This window comes from Magnolia sinica, chromosome 5 (assembly GCF_029962835.1).
Source record: "Magnolia sinica isolate HGM2019 chromosome 5, MsV1, whole genome shotgun sequence".
Classification (NCBI taxonomy): domain Eukaryota; kingdom Viridiplantae; phylum Streptophyta; class Magnoliopsida; order Magnoliales; family Magnoliaceae; genus Magnolia; species Magnolia sinica.
The window spans coordinates 26,816,943-26,839,889 of NC_080577.1; the positions used below are offsets into that span (position 1 = coordinate 26,816,943).

The 22,947-nt window shown below is 40.9% G+C and overlaps 1 protein-coding gene across 2 annotated transcripts; it reads left to right on the top strand.

Moving 5' to 3' along the window:
* Nucleotides 1-14,651: 14,651 nt before the first annotated feature.
* LOC131245830 (uncharacterized protein At4g13200, chloroplastic-like) lies at nt 14,652-20,815 on the top strand. Of its 2 annotated transcripts, XM_058245548.1 has the most exons (3): nt 14,657-14,874; nt 18,744-18,898; nt 20,475-20,815. In XM_058245548.1, exons 2-3 carry the CDS (start codon nt 18,782-18,784, stop codon nt 20,652-20,654), a joined length of 297 nt encoding a protein of 98 aa, XP_058101531.1. In that variant the 5' UTR covers nt 14,657-14,874; nt 18,744-18,781; the 3' UTR covers nt 20,655-20,815. The 2 variants fall into 2 exon arrangements, with proteins under 2 accessions (XP_058101532.1, XP_058101531.1); XM_058245549.1 differs by lacking the exon at nt 18,744-18,898 and having other exon boundaries at nt 14,652-14,874.
* The last annotated feature ends 2,132 nt before the right edge of the window (nt 20,816-22,947 follow it).

A 22,947-nucleotide genomic window follows, 5' to 3' on the forward strand; every position in this document is an offset into this window, starting at 1 on the left:
AATCAAAATCCTGTGGACAGTGATCCAAGGATTTGTTATCTTTCAGAAAGAATGAAAGTTTTCCACCGGGAGAGTCAATTGACCATGCAAGGGCTGCAGACAACTCTCGACTGTCTTGCGGATGCGCTACTCCCACCCCGAGCCCTAGGTGGTGCTCCACCACCTTTGGTTGCTCCCCTACCCATGGTTGCTGTACGACGCAACCCTGATTTTCGTAGAGCACTACCAGTGGCAAACCGTAGGGCTACCCCAGATGATTCAAGTTCTAGTGACGAGGACCTTAATGAGGGTTTTGCTCGACGACCAATCCATGGAGGTGATCATCTAGATCATGTTGAGAGAGACTATCGAGGTAAGGCTGAACTTCCTAGTTTTCTCGATTGGCTAGCCGAAGTAGAGAGATATTTTGATTACATAGACGTACCAGATCATAAAAGGGTAAAATTGGTAGCGTTTAAATTAAAATCTGGTGCTTCTGCATATGGGAACAATTACAACTCTCACGAGCCCACCAGAACAAGGCGCCCATCTCATTATGGCCACGGATGAGACGTCTTCTTCGATCTCGATTTCTCCCCAATGATTATGAGCAGATATTATTCTAGCAATATCAAAATTACAGACAAGAAAATTGAACAGTTATAGATTACACTGAAGAATTCCAACGGCTGGCTACACGAAACGATCTATCAGAATCTGAGTCACAGAAGGTGGCACGATTTATAGGTGGGTTGCGGCCGACAATTCAGGACCGACTTCAGAAGTACTCAGTCGGGACTGTGGATGAAGCAGCTCAATTGGCGGGTAGGGCAGAAACACAACTTACAAGAGCTCCTGCTCGTCCATATCCTTCAACTCGACCCCTCATAACGGGTCCCACGCAGGATCCAGTGCTGCCACGAGGAAAAGACTTAGTACCTCAACTTTCTACAACCACAAACCGTGATACGGGGAGCGGCTCATCCAGACCTCAACGTGCAGCACCCACAATAGCGGGTCCGAGTAGGATTCCAAATCCTTATGCTCGGCCAAGGTCGAACAATTGTTACCGCTGTGACCAACTAGGTCACTTATCAAACACTTGTCATCAACGTCTCGCAACACACTTGACTATAAACGAAGGGGGCACTGAAGATGAGGCTGTAGAAGAAGACCATCGTTTTGATGACCATGAACAAATCACTGAAGAAATAGCAGGTGGCGATGAAATGACTGGTGAGGATTGTGAGGCGATTACTGTATGCCCCACGAAAGGAATTACATCTACAATGATACAATATATTTCGTACTCGGTGCACCGTCAACGGAAAGGTCTGTGATGTGATCATAGACAATGGTAGTAGCGAGAATATCATCTCGAGAGTGATGGTGGACAAGTTGCGGCTATCAATGATGAAACATCCTTCCCCGTACTCTATCGGCTGGATAAAAAAGGTGAATAAGACCAAGGCCTCGTTTTTAATTAGCAAAAATTATAAGGATCAAATACTTTGTGACGTGGTCGATATGGAAGCTTATCATATGTTACTCGGTCGACCCTGGCAGTCGGACCGTGATGTGACCCATAGGGGACGAGATAATGTTTACATATTCGTCAAGGATAGTCGAAAAATAATCCTTGCCCCTATGATACCAGAGAACCACTCTGAAGCCTCTAAAGTGGAGGGGAGTTCTCTCTTGACCATTCGAGATTTTATGAAGGAATCCAAGGAAACCGACGAGGTATACGTTGTAGTGATGAAGGGCGAGGAAGAGGAACCCTCAAACATCCCTCCAAGTTTAAGACTGTTGCTAAATGAATTCAAAGAAGTCTGGTCTGAGGATTTACCTGATGGATTGCCCCCCATGAGGGACATCCAACATCACATAGACCTCGTCCCTGGGGCTAGCCTGCCCAACCGCCCTCATTATCAGATGAGTCCGAAGGAATGTGAGATACTTCAAGGGCAAGTGGAGGAATTGATCTGTAAGGGTCTCTTAAGAGAGAGCATGAGCCCATGTGTCGTACCAGCATTATTAATGCCAAAAAAAGATAGAAGCTGGGGCATGTGTGTTGACAGTTAGGCAATCAACAAAATTACCATCAAATATCGATTCCTAATACCACGGTTGGACGACATGCTCGATATGTTAGAAGGGGCCAAGGTGTTCTCTAAACTAGATCTAAGGAGCCGGTACCATCAGATTCGTATTCGACCCGATGATGAGTGGAAAACGGCATTCAAGACCAAGGAAGGGTTGTATGAGTGGCTGGTCATGCCCTTCGGCCTATCGAAAGCATCAAGTACTTTTATGCGTTTGATGAATTAAGTTCTAAAACTGTTCTGTAAGACCCGTATCCTAGTCCGTACTGTTCCATCAAATCCCACGATCCTTCCCGTCGAATTTCGGCAACCTGCGATCGGAAATCGATGTTTGCGATCGATCCTAAGTCGTATGTTGTAGATTTGAGTCGGCTTAATTCAAGACTTGTACCATTGCGACCGCACCGTTGTCGCGGTTCCAACGCCGCGTCTCTCGCACTAATCCGATACCCTGGCAGGAATATGTGAGCCGGCGTTTATTTCGACGAAACGCCGCGCATTTGCAATCCCAAGAGAATCTCTATAATATGTCAAATCAATCCCATCAATCAATCCCATCCATCACCTCATGTCAAGTACAAAGCAACCCATGCTTTCTCTCTCCAAAGTCAACCCTTTCTCACCCTCTCTCTTACACACCCATGCTAGTCAAGTACACATCACCTCACCCATCACTCACATCCATCACTCTCTCTCTCTTTACATCCCATCTCCCTCTCTCTCTCTCTCATTTCTCAACTCAATTCCAAGCAACAAGAGAGCTCACGTCCAAGCTCTCTTCCATGTGAGAGAGTGCATGTGTGTGGCCCACTTTCCCATCCCAAATCCTCCATCCTAGCCTTTCACTTCTCATCTTCCACCATCAAAGTGAAGCTTAAGGGGATCGGCATTTCAACGGACCGAGAAGATCAACGGTGGGTGCTTCTATAGGCTAGATTTTCATGTTCTTATGATGGACCAAGTGAGGCCTACCGATCAATGGTATGGATCTCACTTTGGACCCTTGATGTGGCTAATGGCCCACCTTGATGCTTAAGATCATTCCATGATGGGGCCATTCTCCATGAACCCCATCATGATGTTTATTTTCTTGCATGAATATGGTCATCTAGACCTTCTAGCTTGGTGGAGAAAGGATCTCCATCGTTGATTTTCAATTTGGTGGGCCCATATGCAATGAGACCCACTTGATGTATGATTGGATGCTTGAAACGGAGAGCCAATAGTGCCAGGGTCCCTCCATCACACGTGTTTATCTCTCTCTCTCTCCCTCCCTTTCTTTTATTCTTCTTTTCTTGTGATGTTGGTGTGATTGTGTGGCCCGCCCGAATAGACCCCACCATAAGGCTTGTATTTTATCCTAAACCATCTATAGGTGGGACCCACCTTATATGTATTGTATCCACAACACTCATCATTTGGTGGCCCACCTTATGCGTGTGATATGCCCAGGGACGCTGGACGTCCATGGAAAACACAAATATAAGCTTGGTTCACAAGCTTCTTGGTGGCCAACTCATATAGGCCTCATCTTGATGTATGCTTCAAATCTAAGCCGTCCATCTCATTTTTCAGATTATTTTAGGCGTTGAGCCAAAAAATGGGATTGATCTAACTTTCTAGCGGGCCACACCTTTGAAAATAGTAATTTCCACTGTTGAAACTCACCTTAATTTTTCTACATGCCCAAAAATGCCCAATATTGGACTTGATGGATTTGTTATACATGGTAGAATCCATCGGCGGACCCAGATTCAGCAGATGTGGGCCCTACCTCTGAAAAACCACAAAATTAAGGGTTTTCAATATATATATATATATATATATATCAACAGCAGCATTGCTGCTGCTGCTGGTGTCAGGCGCTGATAGCACGCCAGGCGGGCGAGCGGACAGTAGGGTCCCACGGCTCCAGCCGTGGGCCCCACCTTGATGTTTATCTGTCATCAAAGCTGTTCATATGGTGGGCCCTTGGGGCAGCGGGCTGCCCTCAAAATTCAGCCTCATCCAAGACCCAGGTGGCCCACATCATGCGAAATAATGGGATTGAACGTCTGCCTTTGAAAACATTTTCTGGGCCACGGAAGTTTTGGATCAATCTAAAATTTGTTTTTACCCTTCAATCCAGGTCTGCATGACCTTCTCAACAGGTTGGATGGAAAGCAAATGTTATGGTGGGCCCCACATGGGACCCACAGTGATGTATGTGTTCTTGGCACACCGTCCACTGCTGTGGACGATGGAACCCACCCAGATGCATGTGTTTTACCAATGTCGTCCAGCGACTGGACGGCCAGGGAGCCCCACCATGATTTATGTGTCCACTGTCTGGACAGTGGACCCCACTATGATTTATATGTTATATCCGCACAGTCCACCCTGGACGGCAGGACCCACCCCTACAGCTGCCCTGTGTGTGCGTGCATGTGTGTGTATATGTGTGTGTGTGTGTGTGTATATATATTACATTGTATATATATTATATATATTATATTTTATAATATACCTGATGGTGGGCCTTCATGTGGACCCCCACCATGATGCATGTGCTGCATCTAAGCTGTCCAATCATTTTGAAAGCCCATTTTAAGGCTTGAGACTAAAAATAAGATAGATCTGTGGTTCAAATGGACCCCACCTTGGCATATAATTGGGGCCCATCTTGATTTACTTATGGCCATCCATTGAGGCTCACCTTGGTATATATCTAGGGCCCGTATGATTAGGCCCATTTGTATGCATAAGGCCCATATGATTAGGCCCATTTAGTATGCATAAGGCCCATATGATTAGGCCCATTTGGTATGCATAAGGCCCCATATGATTAGGCCCATTTGGTATGCATAAGGCCCATATGATTAGGCCCATTTGGTATGCATAAGGCCCCATATGATTAGGCCCATTTGGCATGCATAAGGCTCATGTTACAAGGCCCATTGTGATGTTTTCAAATGCCCATGGAACATGACCCATTGCAATATACATAAGGCCCATTGATGCGGCCCACTTAATTTATACAAGGCCCTTATGAGGCGGCCCATTTGATGTATCTGAGGACTATGGGTCGAGGCCCAATGAGATGTATATAGGTCCATTGCAATGTGTGATTCCCTATGGTTTGTGTAATGATATGTTATAGCGGGCCATGCCTTGGGAGCAATGTTGGTTTGACGTCCACATTGTAAGTACAATGTTGGTTAAATGTCCTCATTGTAACTCTCCTTAAGGCCCATTGATAGGCTCATACTTGTTGATAGTTCATTACTTTATAACATACTTAGTGCACTTCCATGATTCATGCCCATACGCATCATATGTATGCTTGAGATGAGGAATGTTTGATCATAGCATAAGCCGTTGGGCTGAGACATTTACGGGACTCTTTATGAGACGGAGAACCCCACATGATCGCGTGGTACGTGCAGGATTGCTGCATGATTGTACGGTGTGACTCATGCATCTCGCATATGTGTGACTTGATCACTGCACACCCTAGCGACATCAGGGCCCTGGCTCCACAGACATATCGTGGATGGCAGTATCGGATACCGAAAATGCTTCGTTCTAGCACTGTGGGCACTTAGGATGTCCTTGGGTGAAAGTCCCAGAACCTTTTTGGTACCAGGAGATGCTCCAACGTCTAGACCGAGTGGATACACGAGTGCCCGAGTACCGAATACCAGTAGGTCGCGTCTCTCACTGTGTCGCGGTCGGTTGGAAGGGGGTGTGGCCTTATTCGCCCGAGTGAGGAGGCTATAAGCTAGGCTGAGTTTGATCAGCTCGTAAATGAGTCCACTATCGACGAGCCGGGTAGGTATTGGCAGACTACTGGTCAGGCGGATAGTGTGGTCTCTTCCACTTGCTTGACTGTGTAGCTAGGGAGGAGGCAGTCAGTATGAGGTGTATTAGACCCCGGTGATATCCAGGGAGGAACTGTATTGATATGATGAGTACTGGCACCCTTGCTTTACATCTCGCATATGACATTTGGCTACATAGGCCTCGCATCGCATAGCCTTGGTATGGCTGATAGCATTCATGCCTCGCATCGCATAGCTTTGATATAGCTGATAGCATTCATGGACTTACCGCATATTTCCGCATTACTCTGATATTATACACTTGGCACTCGCCTTACACACACTTTCACCACCCTCTAAGCTTTCTATAAGCTTATGCATGATAGATACATGCAGGTGGCGTTAGGTTGCAGCAGTGTTGAGCTTGGAGCGTGCAGCCAAGCTTCTGGAGTTTCTGTTACTTTCATTGTATTGTATTTCCCTTTCATACGCATTGTACTTAAAGTTTTTGATATAGTGGATATGTGATGTTGTTGTTTTGTGACTTGGTTATGCTTGTGGTTATGCTCCATTACAAAAAAAAATTCATACTGAAAATCCTCCTTGTAGGATCCCAGGATCGGAATCTGGCGTATGGGCACTGGGAGCCGAGAATGGGGTGCTACGGAGGCTGTCGGCACCGGATTCGGCGATCGAAAATTTTGTGAGCCCGTTTTCCGAGTTTGGGGTGTGACACGTTCACTGGCCGATTTGTGGTAGTATATTTTGATGACATATTGATATATAGCCAAGATGAGGCGGAGCACAGGAAACATCTCAGGCAGGTGCTGCAGGTCCTACAAATTAACAAGTTGTACCTCAACTTGAAGAAGTGTAGTTTTTTAACTGACAGCCTATTGTTTCTAGCATTTGTTGTAACGTCCACAGGCATTCGTGTGGACGATGAAAAGGTGCGAGCTATTAGGGAATGGTCGATCCCGACAAATATTCATGGGGTGAGGAGTTTTCACGAGTTGGCGATTTTCTATCATCGATTTGTGCAAGATTTTAGCACCATAGTCGCGCCTATAACAGATTGCATGAAAAAATGACCGTTTCAGTGGACCGATAAAGCTGACAAGAGCTTTCATGAGATCAAGCAACGTTTGTCACAACACCGATTTTGGTGCTTCCTAATTTCGACAAATTATTTGAGGTTGAGTGTGACGCTTTGTACGTCGAAATTGGAGGAGTATTATCACAGGAAGGCAGGCCGGTAGCCTTTTACAGCGAGAAGCTCAGCAAAGCCCGAAAGAAGTGGTCGACTTATGAGCTTGAGTTGTACGCAGTTGTTCAGGCGCTGCGACATTGACGGCATTATTTGATTCAAAGAGAATTTATTTTGTACACTAACCATCAAGCATTAAAGTTTATTAATAGTCAGACTAACGTGAATCGTGTGCATACTAGATGAGTTGCATTTTTACAGGAATTCACGTTCGTTCTGAAGCACAAGTCAGGGCAGCAGAACAAGGTGGCTGATGCACTTAGCCGTCGTGCATCACTACTTGTTACGATGAGCAACAAGGTGGTCGGCTTCGACTGTCTTAAGGAACTGTATGCCGAGGATGAGGACTTCAAAGATTCTTGGATGAAGTGTCAAGAAGGTCACCCCATTGACCTTCATATACATAACGATTTTCTCTTCAAAGGGAATCGATTGTGCATCCCCCAAAGTTCTCTGAGTGAGCAGATTATTCAGGAGCTACATGGAGGTGGCCTCGGTGAACACCTGGGGCGAGACAAGACGCGAGCTCTTGTGGAAGAGCGGTAATACTGGCCGTAATTAGTACTCGATGTGGGAAAAGCCGTACAACGTTGCCATGCTTGTCAGACCTCAAGGGGCAATCTCAGAATACGGGTCTCTACACCCCATTACCTGTGCCTAACGGTCCTTGGGAGGATTTATTAATGGACTCCGTGCTTCATCTCCCACGAACACAACGCGGCATGGATTCGGTATTCGTGGTGGTCGATCGTTTCTCCAAGATGGCGCACTTTATATCCCATGCAAGAAGACCCTCGATGCAACACACGTGACAAATTTATTTTTCAGGGAGGTCGTACGGCTACACAGGGTCCCCAAGACCATTACTTTTGATCGTGACACGAAGTTCATTAGCCACTTTTGGCGGACTTTATGGAATCGATTCGATACACGACTTCAATTCAGCAGTGCTTACCACCCACAGACTGATGGGCAGACTGAAGTTGTGAATCGCACATTGGGAAACCTCCTTCGCTGTATTTCAGGAAAAAAACCAAAGCAGTGGGATTTGACCTTGTCTCAAGTAAAGTTTGCATTCAACAACATGGTGAACCGCTCGACAGAGAGATCACCGTTCCAAATTATCTACGGACGAGTGCCTCGCCACACACTTAACTTGGTCCCTCTTCCCAAGCACCCAGGCACGAGCATTACAGCAGAACATATGGCAGACAAGATCATGGGCATCCATGCAGAAGTGCAGACCAAGATACATGCCTCGAACAAGAACTACGAGGAACAAGCGAACAAGCATCGACGACAAAAAGTGTTCGAGGTGGGCGACCGCGTTATGGTCCATCTGCGCAAAGAGAGATTTTCGACCGGGACGTACAACAAGTTGAAAAATAAGAAGATTGGACCGGTACCAATCATCCGAAAGATCAATGACAACACTTATGTTGTTGATCTTCCAGATGACATGGCAATCTCACAGACTTTCAATGTCGCGGCCCTGATTGAGTATCATGAACCAGAGCATGACGAGAACTCGAGGACGAGTTCTTTTAAAGTAGAGGAGACTGATGTAGAGCGGGTCGTGGACAGTTACATGGCCAAGATGGATCAGAAAAGGCCCGGTCAACGACAGAAGTGATCCAGACCATCGAACCTTAAATCGGGCATATATTGCAATCCGGAATGAGCTACTGAAGCCAACTAACCCTGCTATGCCGGGTTGCGCAGCCCGGAATTGCGAAAAACCCCTGGATCAATGGTCGTTTCCCTGTTTTAATTTCGTTTTTACTATAAATAGTAAGTTTTAGTTTGATTATAACTCTTCATCCGTCGGGCTTTAGGAGTTGCGCCCAACGTGAAAAGAGCTTAGAATAATTAGGAGAACAGTTTGGTGAAGCCAAATAGGACACTTACTATTTTTGGCCGAAAACCTTGCGCACTAGTAGACATTACGACCGTCTATAAATAGTAAGTTTACTATTTATAGTAAGTTGCGGATTCTAAGAGTTTGAGTTGTAGTTTGATTCTGATTTCTTTTCCATTGCTTGGTACCCCTATTTAAAGGGTTGTGAACTTGTTTTTATTGATCAATTAATCAATTTCAAATTTCTTAGAATTTATTTCTATTTTCTGCTTCTTTTCCTCGTGGATTCGAGAAGTCTCTATGAGGAGTCCAGAGAAGCTTCGTAGATTTGGAGTAGTTATACTCATCACGTTCATCCCTGCGTCAATGACCCTTAAAAGCTATAACTAAGAAAGGAAGGGCCTCAACATATCCAAATAAAAAACTGCTACCACACTAGTCGGTATACACACATTGCATGATCATGAGTTGAGTAGTCCTTGCTATCTAATAGTTGGCAGTTTCCCAGTTGAATTTGTAAAACTTCTATTAGGTACGCCTATTATCAATGGTTCACATTAATTAGATTTATTAATTGTTGGATATTTAGATTGAACATATAACGAGCATCATAATAATTATAATATTGTCAAATGCATATGGAGTGGTGTGTTTGAGATATACTACATATGCATTGTATCACATAGAGATATAGTCTTATAGTGTACATTCTAAAAAGAGTTGTGATGAGTTGAACTATTCCAACCTTCATTATGAAAAATAAAGTTTTATTGTCATTGGTTCAACATCAGTACTTTAGATTAAGTATGAAATTGAAATTATTATAATAGAATCCTTCACTCAATGTATTGAATTGGATTTAAAAGAAAAAGAAAATGGAATTGTTCTATTACTTTTCAATTTAAAAATCTAACAAAATGGAGCATCCTAGATATTCCTCACATATTTTTTATGCATACTAAGTTGCATGGTGCATAGACATTAGACCAATATAGTATAATAAGCCAAAACTATGGACCAGACACCTGTGTTAGTTCTGCATTATTTAAAAATGGCGGTGACTCTTCAACCATATACAAGATATGGTTGTATAGCATGCAGGCCATCTAAAAATGTGGAACCAATGATGGATAGAACATATACTAACAAAATTACATTCAAAATATAGTACAATTTTACCAAGAATTTTCTCAAATTTGTGATTTTACCAAATAATGCTTTTTGAATTTCTAAGTTGAGACATCGAGGGCCCACATGGTGTTTTTTATGTCATTCAACATGTTCAATTTATGCATCCAAAGATTCTGATCATATGGCCAATCCAACTATTAGGTGGGCCACATCATAAAGAACAATGTACACCTCCCAAAGCCCTCTAAATTTATGTATGGCATATATAATAATTAGATCAATCTAATTATCAGCTTATGTACATAATGGCGGGGTGAACCCATTGGAGCTTATGTACATCATGGCGGGCCAGGTGAACCCATTGGATGGGTTGGATATCATAAACACACCACGTCAAACCAGCAGTATTGAACTCTATCACTTCTTCTAGAAAAATAATGGTGAGGGAATGGTGTCAATTCACATGTCCACAAAAGCACTCTCCATATGAGTATTTCCTTCAAATTTGAACTGCTCAATATCTTTATTTTAACCATCTATTTGATAGCCATTAATTAGATGGTTAAAATTGCTTAATCAATACAGTTTGGGTAGCTATGCTCCATCTATAACAGGGATGGTCTGGACAATTGTACATCAGTGCCATGCATGAGGTGTGTGAGTCGCTACCATTTTCAAAATGGTGGTAAACCAGCATAGGAGTCCATACCATGGAAGAAAGATGGAGCAACCATTTAGTTGACATTACAACTTTGTTTAGATGGGCTATGATCTTAACACATCTTTTCAGCTAAGGCCGTCTGAATAAGCTTACTTGGATAGACTATTTTACTATGCTAATCATTGTTTGCCAATCAATCACTATGGCCCCATTTGGCTACCATGCCAATTTACTTTTTCTACTTACAATAGTAGATAAGTAACTTATTTTAGATTAGTAAGTTTGGTTTATAATTAATTATAAGTAATTTTTTATTTAAAATTACTAAATCACTTTAGTAAATATTTTTGTTAAGTTGTTTACCAAACATGCTTATTTCCTTAATAAGTAGAAATTAAGATAAGTTCCTCAAGGCATAAAAAGCTTATGTAACTACGATCTAAACACCTGCTAAATATGCGTATGTAAACATATATGGACAATTGTAGGGTGCTTGTAGATTATATTGATACATGTGACACAGCTGTGTCTCTTAAAAATGCATGGTTGGACATATATGTAAGGTGGTTGAAGATACATAGTGGCACATCTGTCATATAGCTAGGTATAGGCATTAGCACATGTGGGGAGTCCTTGAAGGTGGAAAGTGGCACATGTATGATGGTGCTTTAAGAACCGGTAATCTCACTCACGATAGATTGACATGTGTGGCACGTGTCATGCATGTGTACAAGAAGCACTCAATTTTGCACCTCATAAAATATAAGCTAAAATCTTCTTCTTCTTCTTTTTATTATTATTATTATTATTATTATTATTATTTTAAATTTAGATTATCTTGTGTAAATAGTAACTGTTATTTTTTGGACAACCTTATATTATTTTCATTAGAATTGGTGCAAATGATGGTTGAGAAACTTTAGACAGTGGCTCCTGTTTAGAAAAAAAAAATCTTTTTGAAACTCTTCAGGCAATTTTATATAAATAAGAGTTTTTTCAATAGCCAAATTTGTTCTAATCGTTACAGTTACATTTCTTTGACCTTGTGTCAACTCGGAAAGCCATCAAATTATCTCAGGATCTGTGAGACTACGACCCACCAAGGTTCCTTAGTGTATCAGAGTTTTCATCAACGTATACTAGTGTTTTATTTCATCCCACCAGTCACAGACCATGCCTAAAAATCCTCTGCATTAATGAAAAATTCTAGCACCCATCTTGGGTCACGTAAACATGGACTGTGATTATATTCTCTTGTTAACCATCTATAGTAAGCCGCTGAAAATTGAAAGGTCAAGATTGTTCCATTAGGAAGTGGTTTTTAAAGAGGGTCCATCCATTGTAGATCAGAACAGAACAAGCGAAGCATGGGCTCCTTTTGTGTGGATTTGAAACCCATGTACAGCACGCGAGCCCAAAGCTAGATCACATATCATTCCTCTATGCTTGGTAGCGTTTAGTTTTCATGTTTTCTTGTTACCATTGGGTCGTTGTTTCCTGAGAAACAACTAAGGGCGTGTTTGGACAGGCCCATCCCACGGGATTAGATTGTAATAGGGTGGATTGCTTTCAATGATGGCTGTGTCAGTGGATTGCAGGCACTCCCATGGGATTGCTAAATCCAGGGAATCTACCACCAAGTATGTTTGGCCCGCCTGGTCAATCCCGGTATTACGCCCAGCCAATCCCTTCCAATTTGTTCATCCAAACATGTCCCAGGCAAAAATCATGGGATTAGGAGGGATTGGGTGGATTTCAAGGTAATGATAGTGATGCCAGTGGATTGCTGGCAATCCCATGGGATTGCTCCAATCCAGGCAGAATTTCATCGAGCTTGTTTGGCACGCCCGGCCAATCCCGGGATTACTCCTTCCAATCCCTTCTAATACAATCTAATCCAATCCAGCCTGCCCGACCAAACAGGCCCTAAATTTTGTTTGAAAACTTAGCAAAACACAGGCAACGTGGGGATGAATCGCATGAACAGAAACTAAGTATGATCTTTTTTTACTTCTTTTTTTTTTTGTTTTGTGTGTCTAAAAGGAAATTTCATGCATCTTAACATGCCTCAAGCTGTGTGTGGGGCCCACCGTGGTGTTGGCGTGCCATATAATTTTAAGTGGGCCACAACAAATGAATACCTAGGTTTTAGGTGGGTGTATGATGCAGGGATGAACGTGATCAGAGCACCGTCTTTCTCAAAGATAATTAATCTGAAATCATGAAGCTTATCTAAACTCCTTACAAAGACTTTTCGAATCCATGTGGGAAAAAGAAAAAAAGAAAAAAGTAAAAAAAATATAAATAAATTATAGAAAATTCACAATTTGATTGATGATTCCATGTTTACAATCCTTTAAATAGGTATTCTAATCATTGGAAGAAACTTAGGAATTAAATTATAATTAAAACTCTTTAAAATTCATAACTAGTAAATTAACTATTTATAGTGTCCTATGTGGCTTAATTGCTTTATTCTCTTAATGTTTCTAAACGCTTTTCATGTTGGACACAACTCCTAAAGTCTAATCGATGAAGAGTTGCAATCAAAACCAAACATATTATAAATAGTAAAAACGGAACTAAAATTGATTTTTGATATGTATATGATAAAATCACACAAATTTGGTGCGCGTAACCTGGTATAGCGGGATTGATTGGTTAAAGTATTTCCCCTATCCAAAATCATATATAATACACCGAGTTACTTATTCTGGTTGGTGAGATATACATGTTTTAAAGTTCCAACGATCTGAATGACTTCCATATTCTACCGTATACTTATGGTGCGTATCACCCGAGTATTTTTGTAACGATTATCTTGCGACGAAAGTTGCCAACGAGTTGTAGCAAATGAAGAGGTTGTGGTTTCACGTGCACATCAGGACCGGACCCTACACAGCTTTGTTCCACGTACACATTACGGGTACATCCCTGTGACCCCGGCACAAAGATATACTGTGCTGAGGGCTGGCTGTGTGGGGCCTTCAGAGATGTCCGTGATCAATCCACTCCGTCCATCTGTTTTGAAAGGCCACTAAATGGCAAATATTAAAAATCCAGGCAGATCCAAAACTCAGGTAGGCGCCACCAACGAAACAGTGGGAATAGAAACGTCCACCGTTGAAACCTTTCTGGAGCTGACTATGCTTTTTTATGTGCCATCCAGACCCTTCATGGGGTTTTTACCACTCAGATAAACTGCAGGAACAAATATAATCGTGATACAAAACTTCTGTCATTCCAGGTGATCAATATCCACTGTTTCATTTGATGTAGCCCATCTGAGTTTCGGATCTGCCTGATTTTTTAAATTCCTGTTCTATTATGGTATTTCAAAGCAGATGGACCGAGTGGATTTGCAACGAGCATCTCTGTGGACCCCACGGAGCCCCAGCACAGGTATATCTTTGTGCCTGGGTCACAGGCAATCTGCTTGCCCAAAGGTTGTCCTGACGATTCGTAACAGAAATGTCACAATCATCACCGTCCATTTCACAAACGCAACCGTCAATATTGCTATGCGTTTTAAAAATATCCTTTCTTAGACAATGGTTATCAATCCAAAGGAAGATGGACGGTTGTAATAGGATAAGCCAAAGGTAGAATGGTCAGGATCACTCTATCAATGAGATTCTTGGCACGTCGAACAAACAAGTGGGAAAACGGATTGGACCATCCCAAATCAATGATGGGACGGATCGTGTTTGGAATGCAGGCCTATTACACCGCCCTAAGGAATGCTTTATCAACGTCGATCTTCAACATACAGACGATCAAGATTACAGAACGAGTGGGGCCCACCTGTCGAAACAGAGACGCACATCACGCGCCATATAAGGCATCCTTCTCATTTCGTGTTTGTTTGTGTCCTAATAAGGACGGAGATTGAGAGAGATTGGGATTGAGAATGAGAGGCATTTCAGCTTCTTCATCTTCGCTTTCTCTTCTCCCTTCACTGAAAACTAGCCGTTGTCTTGTACCTTCTCTTTATTCAAATGTCAAACCCAAAACTCTACGAAGATTCTGAAGCCTCAGAATCCAGAGCAGCAGCAGACCAGGACTTGGCTCAGGTATACGAGATCCTCCTTTCTTCATCTTTTTTCCTTCTTTCTTTCTTTCTTTATTTTATTTTATTTTAGTTTATTTTATTTTTTTGAAATTTGGGTGCTGAATGGTTGTGTTCCTTATGCTGGGAGTTACATATGCAATGAAAAGGAAAGAGAAAAATGAGTAATTGTAGAGTCCTGATGCATCAATATATGCGAATGGGGTCCGTGTTTGAGTAATCCAGTCCATCGACTGTTGGGTCGATCCCTATGCAAGGTTATGGCGAGTTGTAGCTATTCCCCAGGAGCATCATGATGGTGGTGATGCAAGCATTCCACATGAAGAAGAAGAATCCACTATGCAATATTTGGGAATTATAAGCTTTCTCTCAAGCCTAGCTTGGGGGTCTTCTTCTCATGTGTACAAAAACCCCCTTCTTGAGTCTCTTTGAATGCAAGAGGAAAAACAAATCTCTATAGATTTTTTTCCCCACACACACTCCTCTCTACAACTCTCTCACTCTTCTTATGTAAGAACTTCACACACATGTGGAGACACATATATGTAGAGACACACACACACACCTGAAAAACATATGACACATGACTCAAGTACAATACCCATCTAAAGCTGAGTGACTCACACATGAGGATGGACCATACCCAACATCAACATGATTACACCAATCGCGGATGGGGAATTCTCCAAAATTTTCCCTGATCAAGGGTTTCTAAACCATTGAGCAATGGTACGGAAAAAGGTGGAAGATTAGACGTGCATGATTTTGCAGTTTGGATGAGTTTTGGGTCACCCCCCCCATTTGCAGTGGGTCTTATGTGATCAATGGTGTGTATCACGGGACCATGAGGTCAACTCGTATGGAATGGGTTCATATGGACACTGTTGAACTCTGATGCGTTGGGCCTTTATAAATTCCTCTGAGAAAATTGATTGTGTTTTTAATCTCTCTCTCAAAAAAACAGTTTGGGTGTTTAGAGAGGGAGGGAGATGAACTGTTTGGGTGTCCTTTTTATGATTCAGATATGTGATGGTGATGGAATTTTCTAAGGGCTCATTTGTTAGCACCAAATATCATGATTTAAAATAATAATAATAATAATAATAAATATCATGATTAATCAGTCTAATTTTGTGCAACCAAACGCACCCTAAAGTAAAAGGGCATCTTATTTAATGAGGAAAATGAGATCCAGAGAGGGAGGGAGATGGGTCGGGCTTTTCTCAATAATGTCATTAAATCAAAGAGGATTGAAACAGTATTTTTTTTAAAACATTTCTCAGTTGTGGATTTTATGAGGAAATATAGAATGCTGGCCTGCTTGGCTTCAATCACCATGGTTTTATTATGCATGTGGGATCCACATTTCAGTGATAAAGAGTCTTTTGGGCACTGCTGCAAGTGCTCTGTGTCAGACAATCATAGCTATCCAATAATTGGCCTGCAAGATAGACTGTCAGAAGTATGGAGAAAAGTCAATGGTCCATATCCAATGGGATGCCTATGTTTCTTTTGGTGGAGGATAATTAGAGTCCATTGCATTTCCATGGTGGGCCCCAGCAGATGAACAAAGTGGATCATTGAAAGACGGGAATGCTGGATTGAATGTAAATGCCAGTATTTCGGGCCAAGCACTGTGTGGTGCATCTGCTGTGTCTTGAATACTGTGTTACATTCTATTGTTTCGGAGAAATTAATTTGATTTTTTAATATATTTTTAGTCAATTATTTTATTCCTCAACTAAGCTTGAGAGACAGTGTAGTGTGTGTGAGTGATCCAGGGTTCAATCCCTGGTAGTGTTACCTAAAAAAAAAAGAGCTTAAGAGGTGCTTACTGGAGGACTTTCTAGTTTCTACACTATTGGCTTGTATGGAAGTGTTTTTGAGTCATCTTGCATGCTCCAATTGAATTCAACTCAAATCGTTGAATGATTTGAAGTGGCTTCTTTCATAATTGCTAAATTGGATCTTATCCCTTTTCATGCTTATTGAGCTCTTTTACTGTTTATGTGATATGGTTGGATCAAGACCATGGTTTAAAAATCGGTTGGTGTATCATATCATTCACCACTGATACGGGTCATATCCCCCTGTATTGCGCGGTTTCGGACCGATTCAGGTTAATATATTTGTCTCATTCGTGTATGATACCGAGAGACATATCGTTAGATGATATTTTAAACCTTGGTTGAGACCTGAGTAATATCAACTGGGTTCCTCTTTTTGTTACTCTTTATAACAAAAAATGAAACTCTCCCTTCAGTGCTTATTGTGCTCTTTTGCATGTCCTGGTTGGATTTAGGCTGAATTCTTTATATAGCTTTCATGTGCACAACTCTCGAATTTGCATTGCTTTGGTTCGGATTGATGTTTTTTTCTTCTTCAAGTTCATACTTTGTAGATCAAGTTCATACTTTGTAGCTCATCAGCATCATATGCTCGAATTTGCATTGCTTTGGTTCGGATTGATGTTTTTTTCTTCTTCAAGTTCATACTTTGTAGCTCATCGGCATCATATGCTCTAATCAGATTTGAGTTATCTATTGGAATTAAGTTTTGGTTGTTGTTTAGTCCTTTTAGGGTTGGATTTCCTCAAGGTATAAGCATTTTCGCCAGACATCTTATCTGTAATTTAGATTGGTCCTTGGAAGTTTATTTTCTTATGGTAGTTATGTGAGCATCTGGCTTACTGGTTTGCCTGGCCACTACCCTTCATGATGCTGCTTTGCTTGCCTGCCCTCTATGGTGCTCGTGTTATGGTTGGGCTGAGGGTAAGCACTTGGTGGGGGATCGTTCTGGCATGTGAGTGGTGTCAGTTGGAGCTCAGTTATCACTGGTTCCAAGAGCCTGGGTAAAAGAGAAATGTTGATATCTGGTAGGCAGCTGATTGTAGAACTTTTGCTATTCTACATTTTGATAGCTTGCCTCAATTTGCCTGGTGAAAGGCTAAGGTGATGGTGGAGATGATGATGATGATGATAGTTTATAAGTGACTGTGAAGTTATATCTGAAACAAATCCAGGGACTGGCCCATTGATTTGGTGACTGGAAATATTGATGGCTATTCAGGATTCTTAATCCACAGAATGCATATTAAATTTCTAGAAAAAGTTTTGAAGGTCAAAGGATAACAGGAAGTGGAGGGATGGAATGTAGGAACCCAGCATGTTGAAAGATAGCTCAGATTGTTAGTCGTTTGTACGCAAATGAGATATGAAGCCGAACATTAATTTCTAATTTGTTCGATTGTAGAGATATGCAGGCTCCATGCATTGAGTTTTTATGAGATAGGATTCTTGGGTTTGGTTCATTGCGTTTTCATCAAAAGAACTTTCAAGGCGCTAAAGTATGGACACGAATTGCCTGTAACCAGGGGTTATAGGGGATATTCTTGTAACCCCTGACGTGGTCTAGTGAAAAAGGGCCACATGCTCCTGTCAAGAACGGGGTCTGCATCGAAAAGGGAAAAATCATCATTTCACTTGGGGGAATCTTTGCTTTTCACCTCGGACTCTGCTTGTGACATGCATGTGACCCGCTATCATTGGGCCATGTCAGCGTTTTCAGGGGATTCCTGTAACAAAGTCTTCCGATTGGAAGATCCTGGCGATCCAAGCTTTGGCCTTCGTATGGTTGAATGTGGACTGTTGCCATATTTCCACTCTTAACCATCAATTTGCATGACACCAACAAAAGGAGATGTTTGGGCCATGATCCATCTACTGTGGACAATCAGATCAACAGTTTGGATCACCAAATTGCCAAATAGACTTCTGGTTTAGCATTTCACTTCCCAGATTTCATACAAACAAATTAAGGGCTGGCATATCACTGATGCTTTTCCACCATACTCAGTGATGGGGCATTGTGCAGGTGAAAATGACAGCAAATCTGTTTTAGATGCTTTTTTCATGGGGAAAGCTTTGGTGGAGACGCTTAATGTACATATAGAAGCTGCATTAGGGGAATTCACAAGTGCATTTGGTGAGTGGCAAGCTGAGAAACAGAAGCAAGCACAAGACTTGCAGGTAATAGTTGGGTTGGAATCTACATCTGAGTCACATTTATCCCCCCCCACCCCCTATATTTTTATTTTTTTTCTTTCAAATCTTGGTAATACTATGTTATTTGCTCAGATAAACAGTGAAGCCATTGCAGTGGTGATTTAAATATCCCTACATGCTTTTAGCTCCGATAACATGGATTTCTTTTGCATATGGCTAGTCTACAGTTTTAAATGCACATATCCAATCTAGTTATCCTGCCTTAAATAGGCTATGCCCCAAAAATATTGTAGACATCTCCGTGGGCATGTCTACAATATCTGGAGTATTCATTTGTTGAATGCTACCTTAAATAGGCTATACCCCAAAAATCAGTGGTCGGATATCCTTGTGCTCATCAAAGAACTTTTTCCCATTCAAGGTGAACAGCTAGGAGATATTTCCCATTGAAAGTCAACAGCTAAGAGATAAGGGTGCTCATCAAAGAACTTTTCTTTTCTGTTTCTTCTTTTTCTGCTTCCCTATTTTCCTTTTGTAGCCTTTTCCTTTGCTTAATAAAATTCTCAAGTTTCAAAAAAAAGAAAAAGAAAAAAAGAAAGATAAGGGTGCCAAAATGCAAAACTAAGGGATAGAAAGTTAGAAACAGTCAGCTTATTCTTCTATGGATGTTCTGTTTTCTTAATCAATGACATTCTAAGGGCCTGTTTGATTGCCACTTAAAAATGAATTCGTCTCATTTTAATGAGATTATATTTTATAAAAATTAAAGGTTATTAAGATTATTTTCAATCCTTACCAAAATATCTATGATATTATATTTTATAAAAATTACAGGTTATCAAGATTATTTTCAATCCTTACCAGAATATCTCATACATAATTACCATTAACTAAAACTAGAACTCTTTTTAAGTGGCAACCAAACAGGCCCTAAGAATGTCATTAATAATTTATTAAGGATTGAAATTAATCTCATTATCTCATACATAATTACTATTAACTAAAACTAGAACTCTTTTTAAGTGGCAACCAAACGAGCCCTAAGAATGTCATTGATGTTTTGGTAAATCTCATTATCTCATACATAATTACTAGTAACTAAAACTATAACTCTTTTTAAGTGGCAACCAAACAGGCCTTAAGAATGTCATTGATATTTTGGTAAGGATTGAAATTAATCTCATTGATATTTCGGTAGGGATTGAAAATAATCTTGATAACCTGTAATTTTTATAAAATATAATCTCATTAAAATGGGATGAACTTATTTTTAAGTAGCAACCAAACAAGCCCTAAGGGTGTTTTCTCATGGGTTTATGGGTTGGCAATCTGTAGGTCACTATACTTTTCCATTGCCTTAATGGATAGTGAGTATCCCATTTTCCTCTTCTAATAAAATTCATTACCTATCAAAACAACTCACATTACTCATATCATAAAGGACTATATAATTCAAACAAGCATGACTGCTTATAATGAGAAGAGATATATTATAGATAATGGAATTTCTTATCTTCCGCCAGTCTTTTAGGGGCTTAATGACTTCTTCACACCCTTTTATGCATGCCTAATCTTATCCAAGATGGAATGATGTTTGCAGGAGGAAGTGCTTGAAAGGGCCAGAAAAGGAAAGGAGAAAGCTGCACGCGAAGTCATGGGAGAAGAAGGGGCTGGTCAGAAATCAACAACGGCAACAAAGGCAGCCATGGCTCCTGCAGTTTCACATGTATCACCTGGTACCAGTAACGGTGACCCTCTCCTATCTTTCATGAAGGACTAGTTTGGTTTGTGGTATATTAATATATGCCATGTTCTTTCCTGCTTGTAGTTTGATTTCCATGCATCACTTTTTGGTCCTTTCTAGCATTGAATTATGTATTTTTTGTTTGGCCTTAACATCCCGCTTAAGAGTATAACAAATATATAATCTGTCTTCTCAAATATTTCTGTCCACCAGCCACACTTCATTCAAATGCATATATAGTTATTGATGTAGAACGTGTCACAGATACGCTCCTAGCATAGTTGGGCCAAAAGAAGGTAGACCGTAAATTGATTGTAACTTTTGATCCGGGTATCGTTACGGGGCGCGCAACCTATCAATCTTTACTGAAATGGGCCATTTGAGGTGAACCGACAACATGGCGGGTCGCATTTGTCCGTTTTGTCAGAAAACGTGCGCTTTCAGCTTAAAAACGTTATTTTATGAAAAATTTACTATTTTTAGTAATTCCGAATTTTTAAATATTTTTTCTATTTTTAGAGTTTTAGATTTTCTTCCCTTTTAGAAATAACTTGTAATTATGCTAGGACTCTTCTAGCAAAAGTTTATTTGGAATTTTTATTTTTAGAAATTAGGCTTTAGAAGAGTTTTATTAGAATTAGGATTTTTATTAGAGTTAGAATTTTGTTATTTTTGGTAATTACGAATTTTTGTTTATTTTTTTCTTTATTAATGGTGTAAGGAGACACATTAGTGATCAATCAATCAAATTATGAATTTTCTATAATTCATTTCTATTTTCCTTGTTATTTTCCTCGTGGATTTGAGAAGTCTCTGTGAGGACAAGTCCAAAGAAGCTCCGTGGATTCGGAGTAGTTATCCTTGAGGAAGACGATGATTGACCTCATCATGTTCATCCCTGTGTCAATTGGTACCAGAGTGAGGATTCCCCTCGGGCCGATGACAAACAACGAAGGTATAAACCAAAATCCTGTGGACGGTGATCCAGTGATTCGTTATCTTTCGGAAAGAATGAAAGCTTTCCACTGGGAAAGTCAGTTGACCATGCAAGGGCTGCAGGCAACCCTCAACCGTATTGCGGATGCTCTAATTCCACCCCAAACTCAAAGTGATGCTCAATTGCCCGTGGTCGTTATACAACATAACCTCAATTTCTGCAAAGCACTATCAGATGATGGTAAATCGCAGGCCATCACTTTGATCGTGAGCAAGCCATTATACATGCCAAAGGTAGAAATAGATTTACAACAAGACAACATCTTTCGAACGAGGTACACTGTAAGCCAAAAAGTCTGTAATGTGATTATCGACGTCAGGAGCAGCAGTGAGAATCTCCTGTCGAAAATAATGGTGGAAAAGCTGCAACTGAAAACAGAAAAGCATCCATCTCCGTACACGATTAGATAGATCAAGGAGGTCAATAAAACAGAGGTAACCGAATAATGCACTGTCTCGTTTTCAATCGGTAAAAATTATAAGGATCAAGTACTTTGTGACGTAGTCAACATGGAAGTTTGTCATATGTTACTTTGTCGACCATGACAAAATAATATTGATGCTATTGCTACATATAGAGGTCGGGATAATATATTTATATTTACTAAAAACGGTAGAAAGATGGGCCTTGTCCTTATGGGAACGGAGAACTAACCCAAAACTTCTAAAGTTAAGGAACAGTCTCTCATACCCAAACATGATTTCGTAAAACAATATGAGAAAACAGGAGATATAGATGCATTAGTACGAAATGAAAAATATATAGAACTTGTGAACATCTCAGAGGATTTGGAACCAATGTTGCAGGAGTTCAAGGCGGTTGTGCTCGATAAACTCCCTAATAAATTGCATCCCATACGAGATTAAAAAAATAATAATATCACATTGATCCCGTCTCAAGGGCAAGTCTGCCTAATTGCCCACATTATCAGAAAGAATGTGAGATCTTGAAGGTAGAAGTGAAGAAAATGATCGATACTAGTCAAGGAAAGCATGAGTACATGTATTGTGTCAACTCAAGAGCTTAATGTCAAGTACAAGAAAAAGGGCTAATAAACATCGACGTCAGAAGTTATCTCAGAATCATGAGTCAAGTCCCTTGAGTAACTCGAGGACGAGTTTTTTTTTTCAAGTGGAGGGGTCTGATGTAGAACGTGTTACAGATACACTCCTAGCATGTTTGGGCCAAAAGAAGGTGGACTGTAAATTGATCGTAACTTTTGATCCGGGTATCGTTACGGGGCACACAACCTATCAATTTTTACTGAAACAGGCCATCCGAGGTGAACCGACCCCCACAGTGGGTCGCATTTGTCTGTTTCGTCAGAAAACG